Source organism: Aotus nancymaae, unplaced genomic scaffold, assembly GCF_030222135.1.
Source record: "Aotus nancymaae isolate 86718 unplaced genomic scaffold, 86718_ANA_hifiasm-v0.15.2.pri h1tg000022l_1, whole genome shotgun sequence".
In the NCBI taxonomy this organism is placed as follows: domain Eukaryota; kingdom Metazoa; phylum Chordata; class Mammalia; order Primates; family Aotidae; genus Aotus; species Aotus nancymaae.
In genome coordinates this window covers 40246801-40274718 of record NW_026988435.1, presented here as the reverse complement: position 1 = coordinate 40274718, position 27918 = coordinate 40246801, and the positions used below count along the sequence as shown (strand labels likewise).

Sequence of the window (27918 nt, the reverse complement as noted above, 5' to 3'; positions counted from 1 at the left end):
AATGGGTTCTGGCCTGGCCTTTGCTCCTGAGCACACAGCCCTTTCTGTCCTACCAGCCTGCTCCCTGCTTCAGGCAGGACCATGCACCTGTCTGCCAGTGGGTGCAACTGCAGGACGGCTGTGCAAATAGATTGAAGAATAACCGTAAAGTGGTTCTTTCTTAAAAATAGAAATGCCTTTAATTTGAACATTAACTCTCCTATTACATATTATGTATGTTAATTTCCTATAATACACTGATTATACAATATTTCCCTAAAATATGTAGACTGACTTGTCTCTTTGAATATAATTCCAAGATGAAAGCAAATCCCACTCAGATGACCTTTTTTTCTCCAACTCTCCCCTTTAGTATACACTGCGCTGTGACATGAGGCGGTCTCTGTTGGCCAAGGACTTGACAAAGACCTGTGAATTTATCGTTCACTCCGCTGTAAGCTTCACTTGGGGCTCTGGTGCTTAATAGGAATCTCCCATGGGGTCTGAGATTTTACCCTATTTACAAGCTAATAATTTAGCCTTTTATTGTTTCCTGGGTGCTGGCAGAAGACATGAGACTCTTGGGTGAGAGATTGCCAGTGGCATGAGCATCACGTGTGCATCATTGTCCTTGGCCCAGAGTCCCCCAGCTGGGGCCACAGGCCAGAGGGACTCCATATCAGCATGTCGGGTATGGCCCTTTTTCCCCTTGGCTCTCTGGGTGGTAGAGTGACCTTTTGCACCCCAGCCCCTGGATAAAAGATGCCAGGCAGGCTCTTATGAAGCTCAGCTATATCGATGGATTCTGAAATTATGTAACATGGAGGTGATCACTGTTACTGCTGTTTTGGTGACATTTATAACTATTTTATAGGTATGATTCTTCAGGTAGACAGCTCTACAGCTTAGAGGCTAATAGCAGCCTGACCCCCGGGGTTTGATGCTCAGCCTCCCAGCTCTACCGCTGAGCTGAACCAGTCACTGAGCTCTCTGCCCCACTTTCCTCATCTGTGAAGTGGGACCATCTGGGATGTGAGGAGCCCCTCGGAGGTCACTGTGCTGAGAGGTTTCAAATAAGTACCTCCCAATAACAGTGCTCTGTTTCTTAGGTCTGATTTTTAAATTCTGGATCTGAAAGGCACGTTGGAGATTAAGGTATCTCTCCCTTCGTTTTACAGATGAGGAAACTGAGTTTCAGTGAGATGGGGAAACTTGGCAGAACCGTGTTTGGGACCCAGGCATCCTCCTCTTAGACCCCGTCCTTCCTGCTTTGCCAGGCTGCTGTTTGTTTATTTTTGAAGAGAAAAGCTGTTTGACCTGCAGGACTCTTGGTCTTCACCGACTGACTTCAGTTTAACCTCTCATTTTAGCCTCAGAAGGGAAAGTTGACTCCCAGTCCTGTGGACTTCACGATTACACCTGAAACCTTACAGAACGTCAAAGAGGTAAGACGTTCTGCCCACTCAAATGCTGTGGGTATCTTCCCAGCAGCCAGACCCCACGGACTAGCTATTGCCTGGGTAGTTTTGTTTGGAAATCACATCATCAGCCAGCAGAGATTCCTGATTGTTTGTACCCAATTTACTCAGTATTTTCCATTTGATTTCCTTTTTAAGCTCAGTGAAGCAGCTTAGAAGAAGAGTGCTTTTGAAAAGTTCTGCAGGGAGAGTATGTCTATTAATTGCACTGTTTTCCTTCAGTTTTACTGCATCATGGGCCCCCGAGACCCCCTGCTGCCCGTGACACAGCCATGTCCCTTTATTTCTCGTGGTTAGCCAGGGCCTGAGCCCGGCCCGCTGGCCTCTTGTCATCCTCCATGGGTGTTTAGTTTGCAGTTTCTCCCCACAGCATTCCCACCCGGCAGAGGCTGGGCAGCAACGTGCTTTTTAAAGATTCCACAGCGCCCTCCGTGGTGGACGCCTCACGGCTGGGACAGGTACGGTGAGGGGACAGGTACGGTGAGGACACAGGCACCTGGGCAGTACCAGCCCAGCCCTCCCGCCTCCTGTGTCAGGACAGGGCTGTCTGGCTCTCAGTGGCAGCGCCTGGTGGAGCCTCAGCTGCCCACATGCGCTTTACTGGCAGAGTGGTTAACTTGGCCCCATCCAGAACTCTGCCTGGCCCCAGCCTCCCCGATCTTGCCCTCTCATCCGCTGTCATGAATTTCCCTAGACTTTTTTCAATGGTATCTGTCTCAAAGAAAGCAGTGAGTTCCTGTAGTTCTTCCTGGATGTAACTTTTCTTCCTTCCTCTTAATTCTTCATTCTGCTGTCTGGACCACACTCAGTAGGATCAAGTTAAGGATGAGCTGGGAGGACTGGGCCCTGGGAGGTCACTGGCCTCCTCCCTCAGAGGCTGGATGTGTGTCATGGGGAGCCTTGCAGACAGGTGAGGGATGAAAGGCCACTCTCCTGTCCATCCGGGCAGTAGGCCACTCAGACTCCTCTCTCCCACCTCTGTCGCCTGTCTGTGGAAGTGCTGACCTCAGCAGTAATGCGATTCATTTCCAGGCGCCGTTTCTTCCTCCGGCTAGCTGCTGCTCCTATTGCAGATGCAGTGGCCTTTCATCTCCGTTTCCTGTATTGATTCTGTTTCTCAGGGGTTGGTTCTGTTTGCCGAGTGCATGTGTCTTTTTCTTGCCTTTGTTTTCCTTAAATGTGTATTGATCCTTGGTTGTCAGTTTACATTTATGAATGAGGATCTAGTGCATGTGGTGGTGTTGAAGAGGCTGTGTCCTTAGCCCACATGAGAACCTGTTCTCCTGGTCCTCAGCACACACTGAGCAGAGGCGCTCTGCCCTGGGGATAGCTCGTGGCAGGGGTGTTTGTAGGCAGCTTGTCTCCTGAGTCCAGACGCTCGCTGTCTGCACTGTGGCCATGAATCACATGGGACACTTGTCCCACCTTGCCCTGAGTCTGCTTTTCCAGGTGGGAGATTCCCTTTGCAGGAAGCCATGGTGCCAGCCTGTGGCAGCTTCCCCTGCCTGGTGAGCTCACCTGTGATACCCGCCTACTGCCCTTCGAAGGCCCCCGCCTGACGGCAGGCCGACCACATGCCCCGAGAGCGCACCCACTCTCACTGCTCCCCCTGCCACCTGGAGGACGGATGCCGTGAACTCCGGGGAGCCATGTCGTCTGTCACTTTCTATCCGACAGAAATGCCTCACGGGGCTGTTCCCCGCAGGGTGCTCCTTGTGGCTTTTCTAGGTGTAGGTTTAGTTACAAATGTAAGGAACTTTTCTTTTGACGGAACCATTCATGTTTATTGTTGGAAAATAAGAAAATAACACATAAAGCAAATAAAATAAAACTACATATTCACAAAATGCCACTGGTGGTTTTCTGTTTTGCTTTTTAAGTAGAAAAGAGATTTATTGGAAGGCTATAAGATAGCTTTACAGGAACTACAGGAAGGCTGGAGCTCAGACTGAAAATAGTGGAGGTTTATTTTATTTGTATATGTTAATATCATGTCAGTGGGAGGAGTGGGAAAATGAATGTTTAGTCAGTATCTTGAGCTGTATGTTGAAAGCTTTCCTTTTTCATCAGTCGCCTAAAAGAATTTTAATGTGAACTGCTATGCTTTTTATTTTTCTACACAAATAGCTTCTCTTAGTTATTTTTAAAACCCTGGCTTGGCCAGGGACAGTAGCTGATGCCTGTAATCCCAGCACTTTGGGAGGATCACTTAAGGTCAAGAGTTCAAGACCAGCGTGGGCAACATAGTGAGACCCTGTCTCTACAAAAGAAAAATGTAAAAATTAGCTGGGTGTGGTGGCATGCAATTGTAGTCCCAGCTACTGGGAAGGCTTAGTCAGGAGGATTGCCTGAGCCCAGGAGGTGAGGCTGTGGTGAGCCATGTACTCCACCCTCGGCAACAGACAAGACCCTGTCTTTAAAAATGTGTCTACTTAAAAAAACAAAAGCAAAACCAAAAAACCTTCATCTTGAATGCAGACTTTTTCCGAGGTCTGTACCTTTGGGGGCTGCTGGGTCCAGAGCTGTACTGCCCAGTCAGGTGGCCACCAGCCATATGTGACCATTGACCCTGGAGACACAGCTAGGCCAAGTAGATGAGCTGGAAGTGTAAATACTGACCAGATTTCATAGACTCAGGATGAAAAAGAGAATGTCAAACATCATTCATGTTTTTGATATTGATTACATGTGGAAGTGATAATACTTCTGATATATTGGCTAATTTTACCTTCTTTTTTAATGTGGCTACTAGAAAATTCTAAATTATTATGTGTCTTCCACTTGCAGCTTGCATTACGTTTGTTGGACAGTAGTATGCCAATCTCTGATCCTTTCAGTAACTGGCATCCAGCCAGAGGTAAAGACCCCTGGAAAACTTGTCTGTAGCTCTCTAGACCAAGCCCATCCGACCTGCTGCCCACAGGCCAGGATGGCTTTGCATGTGACTCAACACAAATTCATAAACCTTAAAACATGATGCGATTTTGTTTTTGTGATTTTTTTTTTAACTCACCAGCTATCAGTAGTGTTAATGTATTTTATGTGTGGCCCAAAACAATTATTCTTCTTCCAAAGTGGCCCAAGGAGCCAAAAGATAGGGCAACCCTGCTACAGACCATCGTCAGTCCTTCCTGGCTAGTGTCCTGTCTACAGAGTCAAGGTTTATAAGCGTCTCATGAAGCGTCAAAGAAAATCATTTTCTTTAAATTTCTATGAAATAAAATAAATGTCTTGGCTTTAAAAAAATTGCACAATTGGGAACATCTTTGAATTTTTTTTTTTAAGAGACAGTATCTTATCATCTCGTTCTTGTCACCCAGGCTGGAGTGCAGTGGTGCAATCATTGTTCACTGGAGTCTCAAGCTCCTAGGCTCAAGCAATCCTGCCTCTGTCTCCCAAGTAACTGGGACTACAGGTGTGCACCAGCCTGCCCAGCTAATTTTTAAAACATTTTTTAGAGATGGGGTCTTGCCATGTTCTGCAGGCTGGTCTTGAACTTCTGGTCAAGTGATCCTACTGCCTTTGCCTCCCAAAGCGCTGGGATTACAGGCATGAGCCACTGTGCCTGGCCTTTTGGTTTTCTTTTTTAACTGTGTGTGTGTGTGTGTGTGTCAGGTTGTCCTTGAACACCATGGCGACTCCCTCAGACTTTTCTTGTGTCTTATTTCTTGGTAAGAAGGAGCTTTCTAGATCTGAGTCTAGGAAATTGGGATGGTTCTGTGAGTCATTCTCAGTACAAGGAGTGTCAGGTGCCATATGTAGAGAGCTGTTGAATGGTTCAGGCTGTTAATGTCCAAGATGTCGGTACTCTTGCTCCTTCTCACTTTGTGAGACGGTCCCAGTGGACCATGAAACCACCCAGCTTTGTTTCCAGTTTTTATTCACACCAAAGTAACTCTAGAGTGCCTTCCCTACTTTCCTCCATTCCGATGTATTTGTTTTTATTTTGTTTTAGCGAGCTTTACTTCCCAAATTTCTCATTCGAGGACATCTCAACTCAACAAACTGCGTCATCACACAGCCGCTAACAGGAGAGCTGGTGGTGGAGAGCTCGGAGGCCGCCATCAGAAGCGTGGAGCTGCAGCTGGTGCGCGTGGAGACATGTGGTGAGGCCGCACCCCCAGGCCCCTCACTTGCCTGTCACCCTTGACTGCCACCCTTGAGTTCTGTGGTTAAGAGGATGCTGGGGGGCTGGGCGCAGTGGTGCACCCCTGTGATCCCAGCTACTCGAGAGGCTGGGGTGGGAGGATCGTTTGAGGCTGCAGTGAGCTGAGATCGCACCATTGCACTCTAGCTGGGGCAACAGAGCAGATCATGACCCTGACTCTTAAAAAAAAAAGAAGAGGATGTCGGGGGAAGCAAAAGTAAGAGCATGGCTGTGCATGGCAGTAGCCGCGTGTTCGAGGGAAGTGAGGGAACCCTGGAGGATCCTTGGAGCAGACTGGGGGGTGGTGCGGTGCTGATGAGGCCCCGCCACCTCTGCTGGCCCTGACTGCATGATGCGGCCTCCCTTCCCCAGGGTGTGCAGAAGGCTATGCCCGTGATGCCACGGAGATTCAGAACATTCAGATCGCCGACGGGGATGTGTGCAGGGGCCTCTCTGTTCCCATCTACATGGTCTTCCCCAGGCTGTTCACCTGCCCTACACTGGAGACCACCAACTTCAAAGTGGGTAAGTGGCACTCACCCCCAGCCCTCCTGGGCCCATGGGAAGGGCCGCTCAGTGCCAGGGCCTGCTGTGGGTCACATAGCTCAGAGCCTGCCACCCTGCGGTCCCTCAGCACTAGGGCCTGCTATGGGTGACACAGCTCAGAGCCTGCAGCCCTTCAGTCCCTCAGGACCAGGGCCTGCTGTGGGTGACACAGTTCAGAGCCTGCCGCCCTTTAGTCCCTCAGCACCAGGGCCTTCTGTGGGCAACACAGCTGAGAACCGGCCGCCCTTTGGCCACTCAACAAAACCTCGTTAGGGAGCTGCCGTGCCGCACAGGGGACACACCCACAGGCAGTCCTGGTGCTCATGGAACTTCCACTGTCACATGGGGAAACAGACCCACATCAATGTAGACAAGGGCAGTGACGCCGAGCTCCATGAAGAAAACTCAACGCATGTGAGCATCACGTGAGCAGGGGTGGCGTGGATGCTGACAGGGTGGCTCTGAGTGAAGGTCCAGGACTGTGCAAACCCCAGAGTGAGCGTTCAGCAGCGGGAAGGCCTTGAGCCCTGCGGCCTAGTTTCCATGAAGCTGTGTGTCATATTTTAACCATGGGATCTGAATTCGGTCACAGACACCCTTTTATATCCTGCCTCTTTCCCGTTAACATCGTATCATGAACATTTCCATGTTCTCAACTCTTCCTGTAAATATTTTAATGTCCATCCATCTTAATAAGAATCATGTGAATTGGGAGATCACCCACACTACGGGGAGGCAGAACAGAGACCCGGCAGGAAGCGACTGAGCCTTCTTAGTAGGACGGGACAGTGATTCAGAAAGGCTCAGGACATCTAGGCTGGAAGTCACAAGTGAGCGCTGCGTCACATTAAGAGCAGCACTTCTGTGTGTTATTCTCCAGCTCTTTGTGCAAGTGACTTCAAATGCGTGGTCAGACCCGAGGCTGGCTCACTCGGGCTGTAAGAAACACCTGGGTGGCGTGGCAGCTCAGATGCAGCTGCTTTCCTGCTGAAAAGGAGAGCCCGCGCCAGCTCCCTCTCATGCCTGCTGGGCATCCCTCTCTGTCCACTCCAGCCACACCCGCCACCCTTCCGGGGGACACGGCAAGAGGGGTGGAGAATCCGTTGAAGGGAGTGGTGGCAGGAAGGGCCCAGAGGGCTCTAATGTAGTGACAATAAAGTGAGGAAGGACAAGGGGGCACTGTTGGTGGCTGACTCTTCTCGTGGCTGATGTTGGGGCAGAGGTGGATACCCCACGCGGGGATGTTGTCCTGTGGCCCCCAGCCACAGGTGGGGCACCGACTCCAAGGCCCTTCCACAGCTGAGCTGCCACAGTGTGGGGCTTGGCACAGGGCCCTCTGTCCACACGACGCCGTCCCCACCCCTCGTCACACTGGGGAAGAACATGGCGCTTATTTGTCTTCAGGCGCTTCCTCTCCACACACACCCCTTTTGTTATGATCAGCGAGGCTCAGCCATAGCAGCTGAAGAGTCAGTGGAGAAGGAATCCTGTTTACTGAAAGGTGATGGATGAATAGTATCCAATGAAGCAACAATAAATTGCCGCTTTTTTTTTTTTCCCCAAATTGAAGTCTCACTTTGTCACCAGGCTGGAGTACAGGGGCATGATCTCGGCTCACTGCAACCTCTTCCCAGGTTCAAGCGAATTCTCCTGCCTCAGCCTCCTGAGTAGCTGGGATGACAGGCATGCACCCAGCTAATTTTTGTATTTTTAGTAGAGACAGAGTTTCACCATATTGGCCAGGATGGTCTTGATCTTTTGACCTCATGATCTGCCCGCCTCAGCCTCCCAAAGTGCTGGGGTTACAGGTGTGAGCCACCACGCCCAGCCAAAATTGCTGCTTCTGAAGATTGTTTCTCTCCTGGGGGTTGGGGACATGGGCCCAGACAGCTACGGGCTGGTGCACAGTCTGCTGTTTCATTAAGAACCGTAGGAAATGCAAAAATAAGGCAAAGGAATACAAATGACTTGAAAGGGTATAGTAGGTCCTCTCTAGGAAAGCAAAGGGATGGGGAAAGTGGAGTTGGGGAAGGCTGATCACTCACATTCCAAGATGAGAGGACAAAACCTCACTTAGAGAAAGCTGACAGAGGTAGTCAGACATCAGTAGAGTCATCTCCACTGGTTTAGCTGAAGGCTTGGGTGGCGCTGAGGGGACAGCAATGAAACCCACCCGCATTGGCACTCCCTCTCCGTTAGAGCTTACTGCGACTGCCTTGGCGGTGGCATGGGACTTCACTGCTCAGTATCAGCATAAACCCACTGCCTCTTCTCTTCTCAGAATTTGAGGTTAACATTGTGGTGCTTCTTCACCCTGACCACCTCATCACGGAGAACTTCCCGCTGAAGCTCTGCAGGACATAGCCCAGAGGAGGGAGGCAGGGAAAACGGAGCGGCATCTGGAAATCCAGCTTTATCCCAATCCTAAGGAAGCTCCAGCGAGCAGCATAGACTTGTGTTTGTGATTATTCCACGTCCGAAACGAAGGGGACCCGCAAGTTAACTTCTTCGAGGCTTCTGCTTCCAACAGGCGCCTCTAATCAGACCTTTTCTTTGGAAATGCAGCAAGATTTCTTAATGCTATTTGCAAGAGCATTTCACAGAAAACACTGACTGTGGCTCCTGCATTAACTGTTCCTTTTTAGGTACAGTGAAACAATTGTGACAGCATTTTGAGCTTTGCTGGAAGGTGGGATCATGGGGACGAATGGAAACCTCTCTCCAAGTTGCCAACGCATGTGGCTGGGACTCCCCCCAGCAAAGGGCCTGTGGCCAATTGACATCCAGGATGGCTGCAAGCACGCTCGATGGATAGGAAGTTTGTAGATAGATACTCTCCAAGGTGGAGGGCACAGGGCAAAGTGCTAGCCACTGGAAATGTGTGACTCCCCTCCACCCCCACTCTATTCTGTAGTTCTTTTTATAACATTTTCATTATAACTTTAAAATTTGCAGGCAACTGGAAAAGAGTTTTCCTTGCTGTCATGGGGGTATTTGGCTGGTGCTGAAGTGTTTCTGAAGTCTCAAGAACTGGCATAAAATCTCATGCTGCCATTTCCCTGAACATATAAAGAGAGACAGGGTTTTCCCTTTGTCGCCCAGGCTAAACACAGTGGTGAGATCACAGCTCACTGCAGCCTTGACTTCCCTGGCTCAAGCAATCCCTCCCTCAGCCTCCTGAGTAGCTGAGACCAGAGGTGCGTGCCAACACACTCAGTTTAATTTTTAAATTTTTTGTAGACAGGTTCTTCCTATGTTGCCCAGGCTGGTGTTGAACTCCTAGACTCGCGTGATGCTCCCATCTTGGCCTCGCAAAGTGCTGAGATTACAGGTGTGAGCCACTGTGCCCAGCAGTTTCCCAGAATATATTTAAATGCAAAGTTACATCAGGGGAAAACATGTATGTTTGCTCCTGTTATTACTGAGTAGGTTCTGAACAGCAGAACTGTGTGCAGGGCAGGTTGGTGAAGACCCCTCTCCCCAAGGTGGTAGCAGGAAAAGGTCCTTCACTTGAAGTTGGTCTGCCTCTGAGCCACCTAAGGAAGCTGTGTTTTGAGCCAGGAATTTTTGGCCTGAAGCCAGCATTTTCTCAGTCTCCCTTTGTGGTTCGAAGGATATGGTCTGTTGCAATACATTTCTTTCTTCAAATCCCGCCACTGTTTTGTTGGCCCACAATTAATAGGACCCTAAAATAAGCCATGCTGCTTTGCACACATACTAGCCTTCCTTTGTGCTTTTCAGTCTGGATGGGCTTGGGCAAAACAGGCTCAGGCCGAAGGCCTCCCAAGCTGAATTTATTTCCATGGACCTGAAACAGTCTTTGGGGACATAATGCCAAGGGTAAACAAGCCTGATTTAGGCACTGCTTTATCCAGTGGCTTCACCCATGAAATTAATAAAGCTTATGAGTCACTTGAAGCTTGCTTCCCAGAAAATTCATTTCTGGTTTATAAATCTCCTTTTATGCCCACATGACATTATTCATTATCTGTCTTTGATGATGTGTTTAAACTGAGCAGTGGAAAATAGAGGCCGCACTTTCTGGGAAATTTTAAAGGAAGAAACCATTTTTAATAAGATGAAAATAATGAATTTTAAAAACTAATGACAATTTTGAAAAAGGTTTGAGATATATATTGCTATATAATGTCTTTAATAAACTGATTTATGGATATAAATACGATGACTGCTTTCCTTAGAGAAGAATTATTACCTGAAGCATTGCCAGACAACATGGCTACCTTTATCCTTTCATTCAACCCTGAGTGGCCCGAGCCAAGGCCTCAGGCCGGCCACTTCCTTCCACTTCTTGGTCTGACCTCTCCATGATCTATTACTAAGCAAAACTGAGATGTTTGTCTACCTTGGGCTGCAACTGTCCCACTCTACCAGGCTTGCTGGAGTTGGGGGTGTCCGCTATCAGAGGCTCAGAGTTGTCAAATTATCCAATTAGAGCAAGAGGCGAGGAAAGGAATGGGAGGCGAAAGAAAGGCTGTGCACAATGAATCTAAAACAGTGTTGTCTTTTGGGAAATCCCCATTTTGGTAAGAACACATTTTGGCTCAGCTGTGCTGTGAGTTCAGAGGAAAAGTAGGGAGGTACGGAAAGCCCAGGGCTCCATGGAGAGTAGTCATCAGGAACCCACCTGCTCTGGAGTCTTGGGCAAGGGGAACGAACCTTCCAGTCCGTTTCTACCCTCACCATAATTCCTGTGTCTGAATCAGAATTACTTTGTTTTTAAAAACAGGGGGCTGAGCTTGCCGCCACATGCTAACGGTAATTCAGGGCGGCAGCAGATGCCCGTGCACCCAGTTCCTTCCTGTTTCCGCTTCCCGTTCTGGAACAGGGCGGCTTTTTCCCAGACTCCGGCGGGAGGCGTGGTCGCGTGACCGAGCACTGTAGCACGTGACAGGAGGGCGGGGGCGCGCCTGCGCAGCATCCGAGGGAGGACGGCGCCCTCGCCCCGGCGGGAGGAGGCGGATCTCCAGCGCGGTGAGACTTGGGCTCGTCTAGGCGCTGCTGGGCGGCTGGGATCTGGGCTCCACAGCCTGGGGGCCCCACGCTGGAGCTGGTGACGGGAGTGGGAATCCCCGCTCGGGCGCCCGGGCCTCGCGTTGAGCCTGCGTGCCCGGGAGTTGCACGCGGCAAGTCCTGCCCATCCTCCGAGCCCAAGCGTGGCTTCAAAAGCTTCGGGCCGGGTGGTGCAGCCCCCGCACGACCTGGCGCCCCCGTCGCTGCTGGAGCGGCTGGCCCAGAGTGGAAGGAAACAGCGGGGTCTGCGTTGCTCGGTGGTGATAGAAATGAGAGGCGGCAGCTTAGCGCCGAGAATAAATGGTGACCGCAGGAATCCCTGCCGCTAGGCGCATGTCTTGGCGGGAGAGCTGCAACAGGGCGGCCGGCTGGGCGCCAGGGGGTCTGGGCCGCTGTCCCGTGCTAGTCCCGGAATATCCTTGGCTCTTCGGGGAAGTGCCGCTCCGGTGAGGGCAGAGCCTCCCGCTAGGGAGGATGCGATGTGATGTGATGTGCCTTGCTCTACTCAAAGGAGGGACACTCCCGTGGATTCGCCTTGCTGAAGTTTCAGTAGATACCAGCTGTTGATTTTGGTCTGAGAGTCGCAGCCATGTGAACATTAGTGTTATTCTGGATCAGGCCGTCTTCCAAGTGCTTTATGTTACCTTGTTATAGCGACCCTAGGAGGAGGGAACTATTAGTAGCATTAGCAGTCTAGGGAAAGAAATCCATTTTGCCAGGCACTTGTCCATGCCCTTGCGCACCTCCGCACTGTTTCCTCCCAGGCGAGCAGTCTAACGTGGTGCAGTTTTACTTGCACCGCAGCCCATTCTCCTTTCACCTTGCTTCATTTGGGTTTTACTTTGCCGTGTCATTGACAAGCTTTTCTACGCATTTGCGCCCATGTTTGCACTGCACTTTATTAGCTGTGTCACCACATGTTGAGAAGTGCCAAGGACTCTGTTACCTTTTTCATAGTTTGAATTGTTACCAGTCATCCTGGCGTTCTTGAACAAAGAATTGGACAAAACAGATAAAGCAAGGAAAGAATGAAGCAACAAAATCAGAGATTTATTGAAAATGAAAGTACACTCCACAGGATGGGAGCAGCCTGTGAGGCTCAAGGGCCGTGTTACAGAATTTTTTGGGGTTTAAATACCCTCTAGAGGTTTCCTATTGGTTACTTGGTGTACCCCCTTTGTAAAAGAAGTGGTGGCCCATGATCAGTCTGATTGGTTGCAGGAGGGGACCAACCAGAGGCTGAAGCGAAATTATAAAGTTATACCTTGTGCAAATGTCTGATTAGTTGTAGAAAGCAACCAATCAGAGGTTGAAGTTACAAAGTTATACTCCTATGCAAATGAAATCTTGGCCTGTGAATAGCCTCATTGACTGTGGGAGGGGACCAATCAGAGGTACTTATAGTTTCTTATCTGCCAGGCAGAAAAAGGGGAGTTGCAAAGGGAGTAGCCTCTGGTCCTATTGTTACTTGGGTGTGGAAAGTTGGTGTTTTCCTTTAGATTTAGTTCAAAGAAGCTGGTGTGAATCGGCTTTTCGTTCCCTGCCTCTAGACCCTATTCTCCTGGCTCAGAATGGTCTTAGTTTTGATCAGCTGAGTCAAACGAAAATGAAGTCCTGAAACTAAGGCAGTCGTTTGCAGCTGGATCCAGTTTAGAAGGAGGTGTGATTAAAGGACCTGAAAGTCCGGTCTAATTATATTCTAGGACTGATTTCTTCTATGTAGAGTAAAAATACCAGGGTATGTTCCAGACCCATTCAAAGCACTGAAATGTCCTTTAGTGAATGACCTCACAATACCTTCTAAGGAGTGTTTGTTATTCCCATCTCACAGCTGAGCGAGCTGAGGCACAGAGAAACTGTGACCTGCTTAAGCCACGTGGCTCCGTTGATTCTTGGCCTGATATTTCCCCAACTTACTACAACCCCAAGACAGTAAATAGCCATTGCTCTGCCACGGGTATGACCTCATTGATGGGGACATAATCAGTTCTTCGTGAACCATTACTATTGAAGCCACCATTCATCATTTCCAGCTGGTTTTCAAAAAGGTAGAATAAAGTTTTATGCGAAGAAATTGGTTTTCATTGTGAGATCTAGCCAAGCTAACTCATGTTGGGACTCCAAATAAGAGTAGATATTAAAAACTTACAAACCAGAACAATTGCCCAGGAAAATGCTCTGTGAAGGTGAGGACTTCTTTTGAATATAAATAATTCTGTAACCTACAGGCTGTTAAAACTAGCCACTTGGTAGAGAGAGAAAAAAAAAATCATGCATGTGAGTCTGAGAGGTGGAGGTGAGAATACGCCTCCTGGGTCAGTATCTTCTCCACTATGGCCACTGAAAGCTATTTATATTTGAGACTATCTTAAGTGGCTACAGTGGTCAGAGAATGTGACATTACTAAGAAACAGAAGGGCACCTAATTTTTAGAATCATAGCAGATCCATCTATACTCATGCAAAAATGCAGTCAAATTAGAGTATGTACTCAAAAGATGGGGAAAGGCAGACTGAGGAATTAAAACTCAGCAAGGATCCCTGTACTTTACTGTGCTTTTCTGTGAATGTCACTGGTAAGATGGGAATTCCTTGGACGGACCCCCATCCAGGTCAGCAGGATTCCAACTTTGTAGGGCTTTTCATCTCCAAGCCCGGCCAGTCTCTTTACAGGCTTGTGTATGACATACAAACGACATAAGCTGTGGAGGTTTTAAGTACTTAGAAAAGTACGAAGACAGAATTTGTGCCCGTATCTGTTTGTAAGATCTTGTCTGATTCTGGGGAGTGTCAGCTTGATCAGGACCAAGGGTCAGGATAATACCAAAAGCTTATGGTTTACCTGTCATCTGCATCAACTGTCATTTCCCCAAAAGATGTTTCTGGTTCCTTTTGCAAATGTCCAGCTGTGGTAGGAGGCTGAGCATGAAGACTTAAGGAAAAAGCAACTCAAAAGAAAAGCATTATTGAGAGGTAGGGTTTGGTCAGCAAAGGCCCCATAAAGTAGGGTGTGGTCACATCCTTTCCCAGGGGTCACTGTCTCCCACCTGGGTCAAGGACTAGATCTTCAAGAACTAGACCACAACCTCTGGGTCTTAAGTGAAAGGGAGGGACCAGCTTTTCTGTCTACAGATGCATACCTCTGATGGGGCCACCTGGGGAGGCTGGGCCAGGAGCCCGGATACCCTGCCGCATGATAGACCAAAAAATGGTACACCCAGGCTTAGCTGCAGAAAGGTGAGAGAAAGGAACAAAAAGCTAAAATCTTAAATATTTACTTTTCTTTTAAAACAATTTTCAACACCAATATGTGTTAAGAAAACACAAGTTCAAAGTCAGATTCAAAATCCTATACATGACTGGGCGCAGTGGCTCACTCCTGTAATCCCAGCACTTTGGGAAGCCAGGGCAGGCAGATCAGTTGAGGCCAGGAGTTTGAGCCCAGCCTGGCCAACATGGCAAAACCCCATCTCTACTTATATACAAAAAGTAGCCAGGCATGGTAGCACATACTTGCTATTCTAGATGCTTGGGAGGCTGAGGCATGAGAATCTCTTGAACCCAGGAGGCAGAGGTTGCAGTGAGCCAAGATCATGCCACAACACTCCAGCGTGGACGACAGAATGAGACTCTGTCTCAAAACAAAAAACAAAAATACATTAAAAAAGATAAGACAAACTTAAGAAGTGAGTGTATTTTCATCACCATTTTCCTTTATATCTTATAGCAAATACATCTTTTTTAATCCATGGAAACTGTAAAAATCAATTTCATGTATAGCAACAAATAAAATCTCAATAAAATTCTAAGTAGGAATTGCTCAAGCCACATAATCTTCTGTGCTACAGTACAGTAAGATTAGAAATTAACACCAAAAGAAAAATCAAATTTAATATAGCCACTTGTAAATTTTGTAATGTACTTCAAGGAGAAAACCAAAACTCTAGTGAAAATGAATACGCTTATAATGAAAGCTTTGCAGTTTGGCCAGCATTGCAACCAGAGGACAATTCCTAGTCAAATGTGTTTATGTTGCACCAGAGAGAATGAAAACTAGTAAGTTAAACATTCAGATTAAACGTCTAAAAGAACAAATTCAAGAAGAACAAATAATGATAAAAGCAAGAATTAACTGAAAGCAAAACACTGGAAAATTAATTGTGAGTTGGTACTTGAGAAGATGACTTCAGTTGGCAGATCTTTAATTGAACAAAGTACAAAGAGAGAAAAACAAATATATAACCCCCGGAGCAACTTCAGATAAAAAAGCAGCGCCTGATGAAAATTATAGAACTACAGTATGGACCTTCCCTGTTAACAAGTTTGCTAACCTCATTAAAATGCACAGTGACTCTGGAAAAGGTAAACTACCTGGATAAAATGTTAGCCTGTGGAAGAAATTGGAAAAAATTGTCGAAGAAATAGCACTAAAAAGGTGCCGGACCCAGATGGTTTTATGGGAGGTTTCTGTCAAACCTTCAGGGATCAGATAGTTCCTCTGCTACTGTTGCGGGCTATAGAGAAAGATGAAAAGCTTTGCAGTTAATTGTGTGAAGCTGGCATAGGCCTCCTATCAGTTGGATTTATGTTTAGCTGTGAGTTGAGATTCAAAGTAAGGGTGGCTTAAAGAAGACTCAGATAAAAGTCCACAGGTGGGTAGTCCAGAACTGGCATGGCAGCTTAGAGCCTTGAAGTCCTTAATGACACCGGCTACTTCAGCTCACTGTGCCACCTTTTCTAGGGTGTGGCCCTTGTCTTCATGGTCTAGGATAGTAGCACCTAGCTCCAGCTATCTCATCTACATTCTGGGCAGTGGGATGAGGAAAGGGATGAAGGGGAAAAAAGTGGGGTTCAAAGGCCAGGTGCCAACTCTCTATGAAGGAAGGTTTCCAGAAGCTGCCACATGAAGCTCCAGCCTGTATCTTATAATCAAGAGCTTACTGCCATGGCCACACATAGCTGCAGAGAAACAGTATTTATCCTGTGTAGTCTTTCGCCTAACGATAACAACAAAAGAAAATCAGAGGTTTTAGAAAAGGAGAAATTGAAAACCAGCAACATTGCCATATTGATAAAGCAGAGCAAACTACAAACCTATACCACTTAAAATACGTATGCAGTAATCCTAAAGAAAATATTAGCAAGTTGATTTTTCAGTGTATTAAAAGACCAGTAGATCATCACCAAAAAGGGAGGTTTATTTCAGGTATGCGAGAACAGCTCACCACTAGGAAATCTGTCACTCCAACTTACCACATTACTGGGTTCAAGAAGACACACATGATACTCCTAATGGATGCCATGAAGTACATTTTTTTAACATATTTTGGAAATTTCAGATGTGTACAAGAAGAGAATCATATAGATTATATTGTACCCCAAAGGCACCTATTCTGTTCTTGCTTTGAGATATAATTCATAGATCATAAAATTCACTCATTTAAAGTGTACCATTTAGTGGTTTTTAGTATATTAACAGTTATACAACCATCACTACAATCTAAGTTTGAAACTGTTTTTTACTCCCAAAGAAACAGCCAGTCCTCGTCCCCGCCTTCCTTCAACCCTAAGCAGCTAGTCATTTACTTTCTGTCTCTATGGGGTTCGCCAATTCTGGACGTTTCCTGTGAAAAGAATCATACCATGTGGTCTTTTGTTACTGGCTTCTTTGACTTAGCATAGACTATTTAAGGGTAATCCATATTGTAACATGTATCAGTATCTCATTTTTTATTGCCAAATAATATTCCATTGTATAGATATACTCATGTATAATCATTCATCAGTTGACAGACATTTCAATTCCTTCTACCTTTTGACTATTAAGAAAAATGCTGTTATGAACACATATACAAGTTTTTGCATCAACATAGGTTTTATTTCTCAGATATATCTAGGAGTAGAATTTCAGGGTCATATGGTAGCTCTATGTTTAACTTTTTTCCTTTTTAAAGAGACAGGGTTGGCTGGGTGCATTGGCTCACGCTTGTAATCCCAGCACTTTGGGAGGCTGAGGCAGGTGGATCACAAGGTCAGGAGATTGAGACCAGCCTGGCCAACATGGTGAAACCCCGTCTCTACTAAAATACAAAACATTAGCCGGGCGTGGTGGTGCGCACCTGTAGTCCCAGCTATGCGGGAGGCTGAGGCAGGGAAATCGCTTGAGCCCAGGAGGTGGAGGTTGCAGTGAGCTGCAATCATGCCACTGCACTCCAGCCTTGTGACAGAGCAAGACTCCATCGAGAGAGAAGAGAGAGGAGAGAGAGAGAAAAGAAACAAAAACAGGGTCTTGCTCTGTTACGCAGGCTAATTTTAAAATTTTTTCATAGAGATGGGGGTCTCACTATATTGCCCAGGCTGGTCTCAAACTCCTGGCCTCAAGCAGTCCTCAGCCTTGGCCTCTAAAAGCTCTGGGATTACAGGTATGAGCCACTGTGATCAGCTCCATCTTTTTTAGTAAATCTGAGTTCATCAGCCAAAACTTCCACAGCAAGTTTGAATAATAGGAAACATCATTCTGCAATAATAAAGTATTAGAGATAACTTATTACTTTTGAGAGCAAATGGGTTGAGAAGTTAGAGATTGACGTTTGGGGAGGCTGAGATGGCTGGAGTTTGAGAATCAGAATACTGGAGAGGAGAAATAGAAAAAGAGCTCCTGAAATCTGAAGGGGGTCTGTATTAGGGTCCTCTAGAGGGACAGAACCAATGGAATATATAGAAAGGGACATTTATTTAATATTAACTCACATGATCACAAGGTCCCACAATAGGCTATCTGCAGGCCGAGGAGCAAGGAGAGCCAGTCCAAGTTCCAGAACTGAAGAACTTGGAGCCCAGTGTCTGAGGGCAGGAAGCATCCACCACAAGAGAAAGATGGAGGCTGGGAGGCCAGGCCAGTCTCTCTTTTCACATTTTTCTGTCCTCTTATATTCTACCCACGCTAGCAGCTGATTAGATGGTGCCCACCCAGATTAAAGGTGGGTCTGCCTTTTCCAGTCCACTGACTCAAATGTTAATCTCCTTTGGTGTCACCCTTATAGACACACCCAGGATCAATACTTTGTATCCTTCGGTCCAATCAAGTTGACACTCAGTATTAACCATCCAGGTCCCCTGGAATCTTGCTAAAAACTTAGTTTACGTGTCCATGGCAAAACTCCAAAAGGGTAGGGAGAACTATCAGTTGTCTGAAAGCTGAATTGTTTCCACTGCTAACAGTGCCAGGATATATTTGAATTCCAGCCAACCAGAGTGAAGAGACTTCACTGAACACCTGAGGTATTCAGCAAGGATTCCAGATGGGTCACACCTAAGTGGTAGGGCTAAAATAGTCCTAGAATAAAGGCCATTCTACATCCATCTCAACACAGCTTAAAAACAAGCCTTGAAAGGATCAAGTTGATTGGCAAGGAGTTAAATGCCAGCCAAAACAAACTCAACACTCTATGAATGAAGCCACAAAATTTAGACACTAAAAAGCATAACACAATATCTAGCATCCAATCAGAAGTACTAGACGCTTCCAAAAAGCAGGTGAATGTCATCCACAAACGAGAAAAATCAGTTTAAAAAATCTGCACGTGGCAGAGACAGTCCAATTGGCAAACAAGGAATTTAAAAACAGCTATTGAAAATATGCTTAAATATTTGTGGCAAAATGTAGATGTGATGAGAAAAGAAATTGAAGATACATTTTTTAAAAACTGGATTTCTGGACACGAAGATTCTGAAATGAAATTGGATTGGTTTAATATAATAACTCGTTGGCTCTAAAGATCAGTGAACTTGAAAAGAGAGCAACTGAAATGACCCAGACTGAAGCACGGCGAGAGAAAAGACTAAAAATAAGTGAGTGGATGGACAAACAAATGGAGTTTGAGTGACCTGTGGGGCAATATCAAGTGGTCTAACATGCAGATAACCGAAGTCCTAAAGAATGTTGGATGGGGGCAGAAAAATTATTGAAGTAATGACTGAAATTTTTCTTAACTTGAAAACATTCGGATCATTTTTCATCACTATCAATACAGTGTTATGGTGGATGTTCAGCAGGATAAGGTGATTTGAATGTGCTGATGTGGAGAGATGACATATTCATAGTATAAAGTGAGGAAAGCAAGGTTTAGAAATAATACATACAGAATGGTTCCATTTGTGAACATTTGAAAAGGGTGTGTGTTGTCATATATACACGTGCATCAGAGAGGGCTATGGGAGTAGCCACAATGAACTCTTAGAAGTGGTTTCTTTTGGGGCAAGGAGTCAGGGTGGAGGGATACAGAGAAATGGATTTGTATGTCTTTATTTCTAGTGTTCTTACTTTCTGTGCTATTTGAATTTTTACCTTATCCATGTATTTTAAAAAAACACAGTTTTAAAAAATGCAATGTGTTCTCATGTCAGGGACTGTAAACCGGCATATATATGGACATATGTATACACACATATGCAACTCATATAGATTAAGGAAAAATGAAGGGATCCAGAGAAATATCTTTTTTTTTTTTTTTTTTTGAGATAGAGTCTCACCTTGTCACCCAGGCTGGAGTGCAGTGGTGTGATCATGGCTCACTACAACCTTCTCCCAGTTTCAAGTGATTCTCCTGCCTCAACCTCCTGAGTAGCTGGGATTACAGGCACCCGCCACCACACCTCCTGCATAGCTGGGACTACAGGCCAACATAGTGAAACCCCATCTCTACTAAAAATACAAAAATTAGTTAGGTGCGGGGGAGCACACCTGATGTCCCAGCTACTTGGGAGGCAGAGGTTGCAGTGAGCTGAGATCATGCTACTGCACTCTAGCCTGGGAGACAGAGCAAGGCTCTCATATTTAAAAAAAAAAAAAAAAAAAAAAAAAAGCCAGTCGCAGAAAGACAGATACCACATGATCACATGATTTTACTTGCATATGGAATCTAAAAATGTCAAACTCATAAAAGTAAAGAATAGAATAGTGGCTACCAGAGGCTGGGGAGTAGGGTGGGGCAGGGGAATGGAAATATGTTTGTCAAAGGGTACAAAGTTTCAGTTAGGCAGAAGGAACAAGTGTTCAAGATCTTTTGCACAGCAGGATGACTATAGTTAATAATGCATTATCTATTTCAAAATAGCTGAGAGTGTACATTTCAAACGTATCACCACAAAAAATAAGTGAGTTGGTAGATATGTTAGCTTGATTTAACTATTCCACATAGTATACATATATCAAAACATCACATTGTATCCTATAAATATATTCCCTTGTGATTTGTCAAATTAAAATAATATTCACTTTAAAAATTAGAACATTGTATCCAACAATAATATAAAAAGGATGGCCAAGTGGAATTTATCCCAGGAAAGTAAAGTTGGCTTAACATTTAAAAATAATTTGTCGTATTAACATACTAAACAAGGAAGACTTAAAATTTGATACATATGATCATCCAAATTGCAGAAAAAAAATTTGACAAGTCTGGTACTGACTTCTGATTTAAAAAAAAAATTCAGCAAATTAGAACTATAAAAGAACTTCCTCAATCTGCTAAAGGGCATCTACAGAAAACCCACAGTCAACATTATACTTAGTAGTAAAATACCAAATGCTTTCAGTCTAAGATGAAGAATAATGGAAATTTTTTTTTTAAAAAAGAATAAAATAAAATTACCTGCTCACATCACTTCTTTTTTTTTTTTTTTTTTTTGAGACGGAGTTTCACTCTTGTTACCCAGGCTGGAGTGCAATGGCGCGATCTCGGCTCACCGCAACCTCCGCCTCCTGGGTTCAGGCAATTCTCCTGCCTCAGCCTCCTGAGTAGCTGGGATTACAGGCACGCACCACCGTGCCCAGCTAATTTTTTGTATTTTTAGTAGAGACAGGGTTTCACCATGTTGACCAGGATGGTCTCGATCTCTTGACCTCGTGATCCACCCACCTCGGCCTCCCAAAGTGCTGGGATTACAGGCGTGAGCCACCGCGCCCAGCCCTCACATCACTTCTATTCAACATTTGGACTTAATTACATTGTATGCAGTTAAGTAAGATAAATAAAAGGCATCCAGATTGGGAAGAAAGAATTTAAACTATCTTTATTCTCAGATGATATGATTATTTATATAGAAAATTCCACAGAATCTATAAAAATAAGCTACTAGAACCAGTAAGTGGCTTTGGCAAGGTTGTAGGATATAAAATAAACATACAAAACCCAATTGCTTTTCTATATCCCAGCAATGAACAATCACAGATTAAAATTAAACAACACTAACAGCCTCAAAAATAGAAAATACTTAGGGATGAATTTCACAAAAGATGTGCAAGATTGAAGATGTGTACACTGGAAACTACAAAATATTCCTGAAAGAAATTAAAGCAGACCTGAATAAATGGAGAGATAGTCCATATTTACGGAGTGGAAGGTTCAATAATGTAAAGATGTCATGTTTCCTTATGTTGATCTATGGATCCTTAGATCAAAATCCAAGCAGACTTTTTGGAAAAACTGATGTTAATTGTAAAATTGATATGGAAATAAATAGAATAGTCAAAAGCAAAATTGGAAAAGAACAAAATTGGAGGACTTACATCTACATCATTTTAAGACTCCAAGTTGAAATAACCAGTTAACTATATGCAAAAAGAAAGTGAACCTCAATCCTCATGATATAGCACACACAAAAATCAACTAGAAAATGACCATAGACCGACATGTGTAAGAACTAAAACTAAAAAACTTTGAGAATAATCTTACTGACTTTGGGTGGTTTGACAGATTTCTTTCCTTCTGCCTCCTCCTCCTCCTCCTCCTCCTCCTCCCCCTCCTCCCCCTCCTCCCCCTCCTCCCCCTCCCCCTCCTCCTTCTTCTTCCTCTTCTTCCTCTTCCTCCTCTTCCTCCTCTTCTTCTTCCTCTTCTTTCTTCCTCCTCCTCTTCTTCTTTTCTTCTTTCTTCTTCTTCTTCTTCTTTCTTCTTTCTTCTTTCTTCTTAAAAAAGAGATGGGAGGTCTTGCTGTGTTGCCTAGGCTGGTCTCAAACTCCTGAACTCAAGTAATCCATCCACCTTGTCTTCCCAAAGTACTGGGATTACAGGCATGAGCCACCATGCCCAGCCTCGCTGATTTTTTTAAACAAAAGTAATAAATTGAACTTCATCAAAATTGAAGACTTTTCTTTCAAATTTCAAGACTGTTAAAAAATGTTGTTAAGAAAATGAAAATGCAGGCCATCGACTTGCAGAAAAATTACAAAACACATCCAACAAATGACTTGTACCTAGAATATATAAAGTACCAAAAAGAAGCAACTGTCCATAAGGCACGTTCATCAGTGTGACAAGTCAGTTTACTGTTGCCATGGCAACACCCGACAGTACTTCCCCTTTCCACGGCAATGACCCAACCACCCAGAAGTTACCACCCTTTTCATAGAAATTCCTGCATAATCTTCCCTTTAATTTGCATGTGATTAAAAGTGGCTATAAATGGGACTGAGCACTGCCTCTGAGCTTCTGCTCTGGGCACAGTGCCTATGGGGTAGCCCTGCTCTGCAGGGAGCAGCCCCTCTGCTGCTGCTGTGCATGGCTGCTTCAATAAAAGTTGCTGTCTGCCACCACCAGCTCGCCCTTGAATTCTTTCCAGGGTGAAGCCACGAACCCTCCCAGGCTAAGCCCCGATTTTGGGTCTCACCTGCCCTGCATCAGCCTCATGAGCTAACATGAAGGGGATACCCACTGTGGCTGTGGTTTGAGGGTGCCAGCAGTAGTAAACAAGAGTTCCAAGGCTTTTGCTGCCTGCAGGCCTGAGGTAGTTTTGTTTTGGCATGGGAACCTGAGCTGAACCTTGGGGGACAAGTGGGTTTTGTATTAAGGGGAAGAAGCAGAAGAATGGCTAGAGGAGAGAGTTGTCTTAGAAAGTGCAAAATCCTGACATTTTCCAGTTACGTAGCCTTGGGGAAGTAACTTAACCTTTTAGGTTTATTTCCTTGTCTGTAAAATGCAGGCAGGGGTAGTGTCTACTTCATAGGGTACTTGGGGAAATTAAATGCTGCAATGTTTGTGGACAGGTAACACAATGCCTGAAATGGCCATTAGTAAATATGTTGGAGATGGTGAAGAGCAGGGCTGAAGTCAGGGACTTAAGGAAGGTCGCATGGAGGTCGGGAAATTCAGATTCAGAGGCTACCTCAGCCAGTTTGTGGGGTGTGGCTCTTATTCTGGAGCCAGGGTTGTGATTTTTTTGTTCATTTACTGAGCAGCTAGTATGTGCAGGACACATTTATTTAATCCCTTTCTGGTGAATGCAGAAATCAGTGCTCCGAGAGACTAACTTCTGAGACCCCTGCTGCAGGGAGCAGGGCTGTGGCAGGGGGAGATGGGAGCTTGGAAAGGGGTTGGGGGAATGGCTCAGGCTCCAGTGAAACCAGGTGTGAGGAGGTGAAGTGAGAATGAGGCTGAGGGCCTGGGGCAGGTAGCAGTGAGGGCAGGTGCTTGGGCCAGGATTGGGGATCCACGGGTGCTCCCGTGGCCCTGCAGGGCAGACCCGCTGGCAGTCTGACCAGGTCAATTTTAAGCCACGGGAGAAAGGGGGTGGGGGTGCTGGAAGAAGCAGGGGCTCCGTCAGGCCCTGAGGGATGGAGTAACACAGGTGATGTTGCATCAGAAATGCCCCCTGTCTGGCCTCAGACCAAGTCCCCAGAGTCTGAGGCCACGCTCAGAACCGGCATTTCCTGAGGCTGACCACAAGCTGCACCTCCTGCCGGATGAATCCCTGAGCTGCTGGGCTCAGGCCACTGCCCCCCACCCCCACTCCCATACTTTCCCTGGGAACCGCCACCTCTGTACAACCCCCCAATCAAAGGGCAGCTCTGGCCCCCTCGGGTTCTGGAAACACCCTGGCAGGCACTGCTCCTCGGCTTCTCTGCCTGACTGCCCGCCCCCTGCCCTTACCTCCTGCCCCGTTCCTCAGGCTGCACTCACATGGCGCCTTCCCTGTCTCCTGTGCACACCTGAGTCACGTTTAGACGGACTCCCTCACCCCCTTCCCAGCTCTGTTTTCCTCGGGATCACCTGTGACCTCCCATCTATTGCGCGATTGTAGCTGACATCCGTCTCCCCTCCTCCTGCAGTGCCGAGGCCTTCCGTGTCCCTTTGTATGGAAGCACCTAGAATAGCGTGGCACATGAGAGACCAGATGAATGAATGGATGAGCCAGTGAGCAGGGATGCGTGTTCAGTGGCGCGTCCAGACAACCAGGGCTGCATGGCTCGCCCCAGAGATAAAGGCAGATGCAGAGGCCCCCGGGTAGAAGTGAAGGCTGAGAGGAGCCAGCTGAGGACACCAGACCCCTCCCCTAGGAGAGGTCCCCAGTCTGGGAGGGAGGAAGGGGGAGGAGGCTGCTGGACAGTCTTCTGAAGGAAGTGGTGTGGCACTGTGCCTCAGCTCTCAAAGGTCTGGCAGTTTCGAGGTGGTGGCAGTTTTGAAACTGGAAGCAGAAGCGATGTGGCCTCGGATGAGGCCCCAGTCAAAGCCGGAGTCCTGCTGGCGCGGGGATGCGGCCAGCGGCGGAGGCACAATGTGGACCTGTTCAACGGCCTTCTCTTTCCAGAGGCCGCTGGCTCACCCCACGGGAATGAGGTGGCACTTCAGGACATGAAGCTTAGAGCTGGTGGCAGATTTCTTGGAACTGGCAGCGGGGGGATCTAAATTAAGAGCTTTCTATCACACCAAATAAATAGAAACTGAAACAGAGGACTGAGGAATTAGGCAAAATGCCTTTATACATAACTTCTGAAAAATGGAGTGGGGAAAAAACCCAGAGTGGTATTTATGCCCTGGAGTCCCAGGGTATTTGCAGAAAACAATGACAGGCCTGTTTGACACAAAAGCACATGTGAGAGCGAGCAAGCTTGTCTCTTTGAAGTGCCTGCCACAGGAGCCGGTAACACATACCAGCTGCTCGTCGCCAAGGCTCTCCTGGCAAGGCCCAGGGACCGGCCCCGTTTCAAGCCCCGTCCATCCTCTGGGAGGTAAGATGAGTCACCTATGGCGTGGACATGTCCTCCCGGTGGCTTCTCGATGGGCACCTTTGAAACAGACCTTTGCATTCACATGCACGCTCACGGGCATGGTCTGGCCAGAGGCAGGAAGGGGCTTCCTTGGTGTTTGGTAGCGTAGGACCTATCATTGGCAGGGACAGAGGTGCTGCTGGAAGGGACTCCCAGGGAACCGCTAAGAGGCTGATGCAGCGACAGACATGGCCTCTCTCTGGGCCAGTGATGCTGCAGGGAGCAGTGTCTTCTTTCCAGAATGGCAGAGAACCGGGTGAGGCGAGGAGGTGGCCGGGGAAGTGAGGACCCTTGCCAAAGAGTAGTGGGAAAGAGCTCACTCAGCAGAAATCATCCCAGCAGGGTTTGCTCAGTGCCTGAATCACCATTTCAAATGTGAAATGAGAACGGTACCGAGGGTACCTCCAGCACCAGCAGACCGGCAGCACTCCGGGCTTTACCGGCTTCTCCAGGGAAGCAAAGCAGCATTTGCCAATGACTGTGGTGTAAGTACAATGGTTGATGTCAAGCTACCAGTGTGACCCCACTACATGCAGAGTTGGGAAGAGCTGTGTTATACAGTACTTCTGCCATACGGATACTACAGACCTCAGTAATCCCAACATCATAAGCTGAGGTACTCAGGAGTACATCGGTTTTTGATACAAGTATATATATCATTCAAATGTTTTTGTTATTTGAAACAGAGTCTCACTCTGTGACCCAGGCCGGAGTGCAGTGGTGTGATTACAGCTCACTGCAGCATCCACCTCCTGAGCTCAAGTGATCCTCCCACCTCAGCCTTCCAAGTAGCTGGGATTACAGGCATGCACCACCATGCCAGCTAATGTTTATTATTTGTAGAGATGTGGTCTCACTATGTTGCCAGAGGTGGTCTTGAACTCTTGGGCTCAAGCAGCTCTCATGTCTCAGCCTCCCAAAGTGCTGGGATTACAGGCATGAGCTACCATGCCTGGCCATAATTCAAATTTTAATAGCAGCTGTGTTCTATAGCCAGCTCAAAAAATTCTAACAATTTAACAATTGGCTGTCATTATCGAGACTCAGTATGACTCTCGCACCCCAGACCTTCACCCATGCCCCGGAGAACAGCAAAACAGGTCCTTGCTAAGTACATGGTCCTACCTGCCAGAACCAGGAAACTTCAGGACAACTTAAAATACCCTGTGTATTGGCCCGTTCTCACACTGCTACAAAGAACTACCTGAGACGGGGTAATTTATGAAGAAAAGAGGTCTGATTGACTCACAGATCCGCAGGCTTAACAGGAAGCATGACTGAAAGACTCAGGAAATGTACAATCATTTGGAAGGTGAAGGGGAAGCAAGCACATCTTACCTGGTGGCAGGAGCCAGAGCGAGCCAAGGGGGAATGCCACACACTTCTAAACCACCAGAGCTCATGAGAACTCACTATCATGAGATCACCATGGGGAGACCTGCCCCCATGGTCCAGTCACTTCCCACCAGGCCCCTCCTCCAATTCAACATGAGATTTGGGCAGGGACACAAATCAGACCCTATGACTCTGCCAGCAATGTTTTCTATTGCCTTAGTGATGGATTTTGAACAAATATGGCTCTCAAAATGCCAACAATCTCTCTCTAATATATTGGCATCTTTTTCTTCTTGATTTGTTGTAGTTCATTGTACATTCTAGAGAAGTCTTGTTGGAAATGTGGATTACCAATGATTTCCACTTCATGGCTTGCCTTTTCACTAAGTTCTTAGTGCAACAAAATCCAGTTTATCAGCTTTTTATTCTTGGGGCTAGTGCGTCCTTAAAATCTTTGGCTATTCCAGGGGCAGGAAGATTGTTTTCTTATAGAAGCTGCACTCTTTTACTCTCCGTATTGAGGACTGTGACCCATTGGGAATTGACATTTGTATATGCTGTGAGAGGTCAAGCTTCATTTCTTTTCTTTTTTTTTTTTGAGACAGAGTCTTGCTCTGTCGCCAGGCACCAGACTGGAGTACAGTGGCGCAATCTTGGCTCACTGCAATCTCCGCCTCCTGGGTTCAAGCAATTCTCCTGCCTCAGCCTCCCTAGTAGCTGGGACTACAGGCGTACACAGCTCACTGCAACTTCTGCCTCTCAGGCTCAAGAAATGCCCCATCTCAGCCTCCCGAGTAGCTGGGACCACAGGCATGTGCCACCATTCCTGGCTAATTTTCGTATTTTTTGTAGATGGGGTTTTACTATGTTGCCCAGGATGGTCTCAAACACCTGAGCTCAAGCAATTCTTCTGGCTTAGCCTCCCAAAGTGCTGGAATTACAAGTGTGAGCCACCAGGTCCCAGACCCCAAATTATTATTCTTAACATAGCTAAAAGTCCTTTTTTGCCTTGATGGTTTATCAATCAGATTTGATTGACTGACAACCTATTAGGGTTTTCTAGGTTACTATTGTTTAATTTCTGCATTCTTGCTAAGTAATTTTTTTTTCACCTTTAAAGGGAAAATAGGAAGAGACAGTATAAAGTGGAGGCAATGGGCCAGGTGTGGTGGCTCGTGCATATAAATCCCTGCACTTTGTGAGGCCGAGGCAGGTGGATCACCCGAGGTCAGGAGTTCAAGACCAGCCTGACCAACATGGTAAAACACTGCCTCTACTAAAGATATAAAAATAAGCTGGGCATGGTGGCGTGCACTTGTAATTCTAGCTACTCGGGAGGCTGAAGCAGGGGAGTTGCTT

General features: G+C 46.5%; 1 protein-coding gene and 1 long non-coding RNA gene across 4 annotated transcripts in view; one reads left to right on the top strand and one right to left on the bottom strand.

Annotated features, from left to right (window-relative positions):
* Positions 1-10333, top strand: part of VPS26C (VPS26 endosomal protein sorting factor C) — a 46495-nt gene extending 36162 nt beyond the window's left edge. For 2 of the 3 annotated variants that reach the window (XM_064380146.1, XM_021669435.2), the window contains 5 exons: positions 353-433; positions 1350-1424; positions 5413-5563; positions 5977-6129; positions 8432-10333. In XM_064380146.1, coding sequence (XP_064236216.1) covers positions 353-433; positions 1350-1424; positions 5413-5563; positions 5977-6129; positions 8432-8514 — 543 coding nt within the window. In that variant the 3' untranslated portion in view covers positions 8515-10333. The remainder of the gene's footprint in view (positions 1-352; positions 434-1349; positions 1425-5412; positions 5564-5976; positions 6130-8431) is intronic. The other variant, XM_021669436.2, reaches the window with a different exon arrangement.
* Positions 10334-10656: 323 nt separating this feature from the next.
* LOC135276395 (uncharacterized) lies at positions 10657-24467 on the bottom strand. Its single transcript, XR_010343936.1, has 3 exons — positions 24428-24467; positions 24227-24321; positions 10657-12167 (listed from the first exon to the last, which is right to left on the bottom strand). It is a non-coding gene; the product is annotated as an uncharacterized LOC135276395 (long non-coding RNA).
* Positions 24468-27918: the final 3451 nt, after the last annotated feature.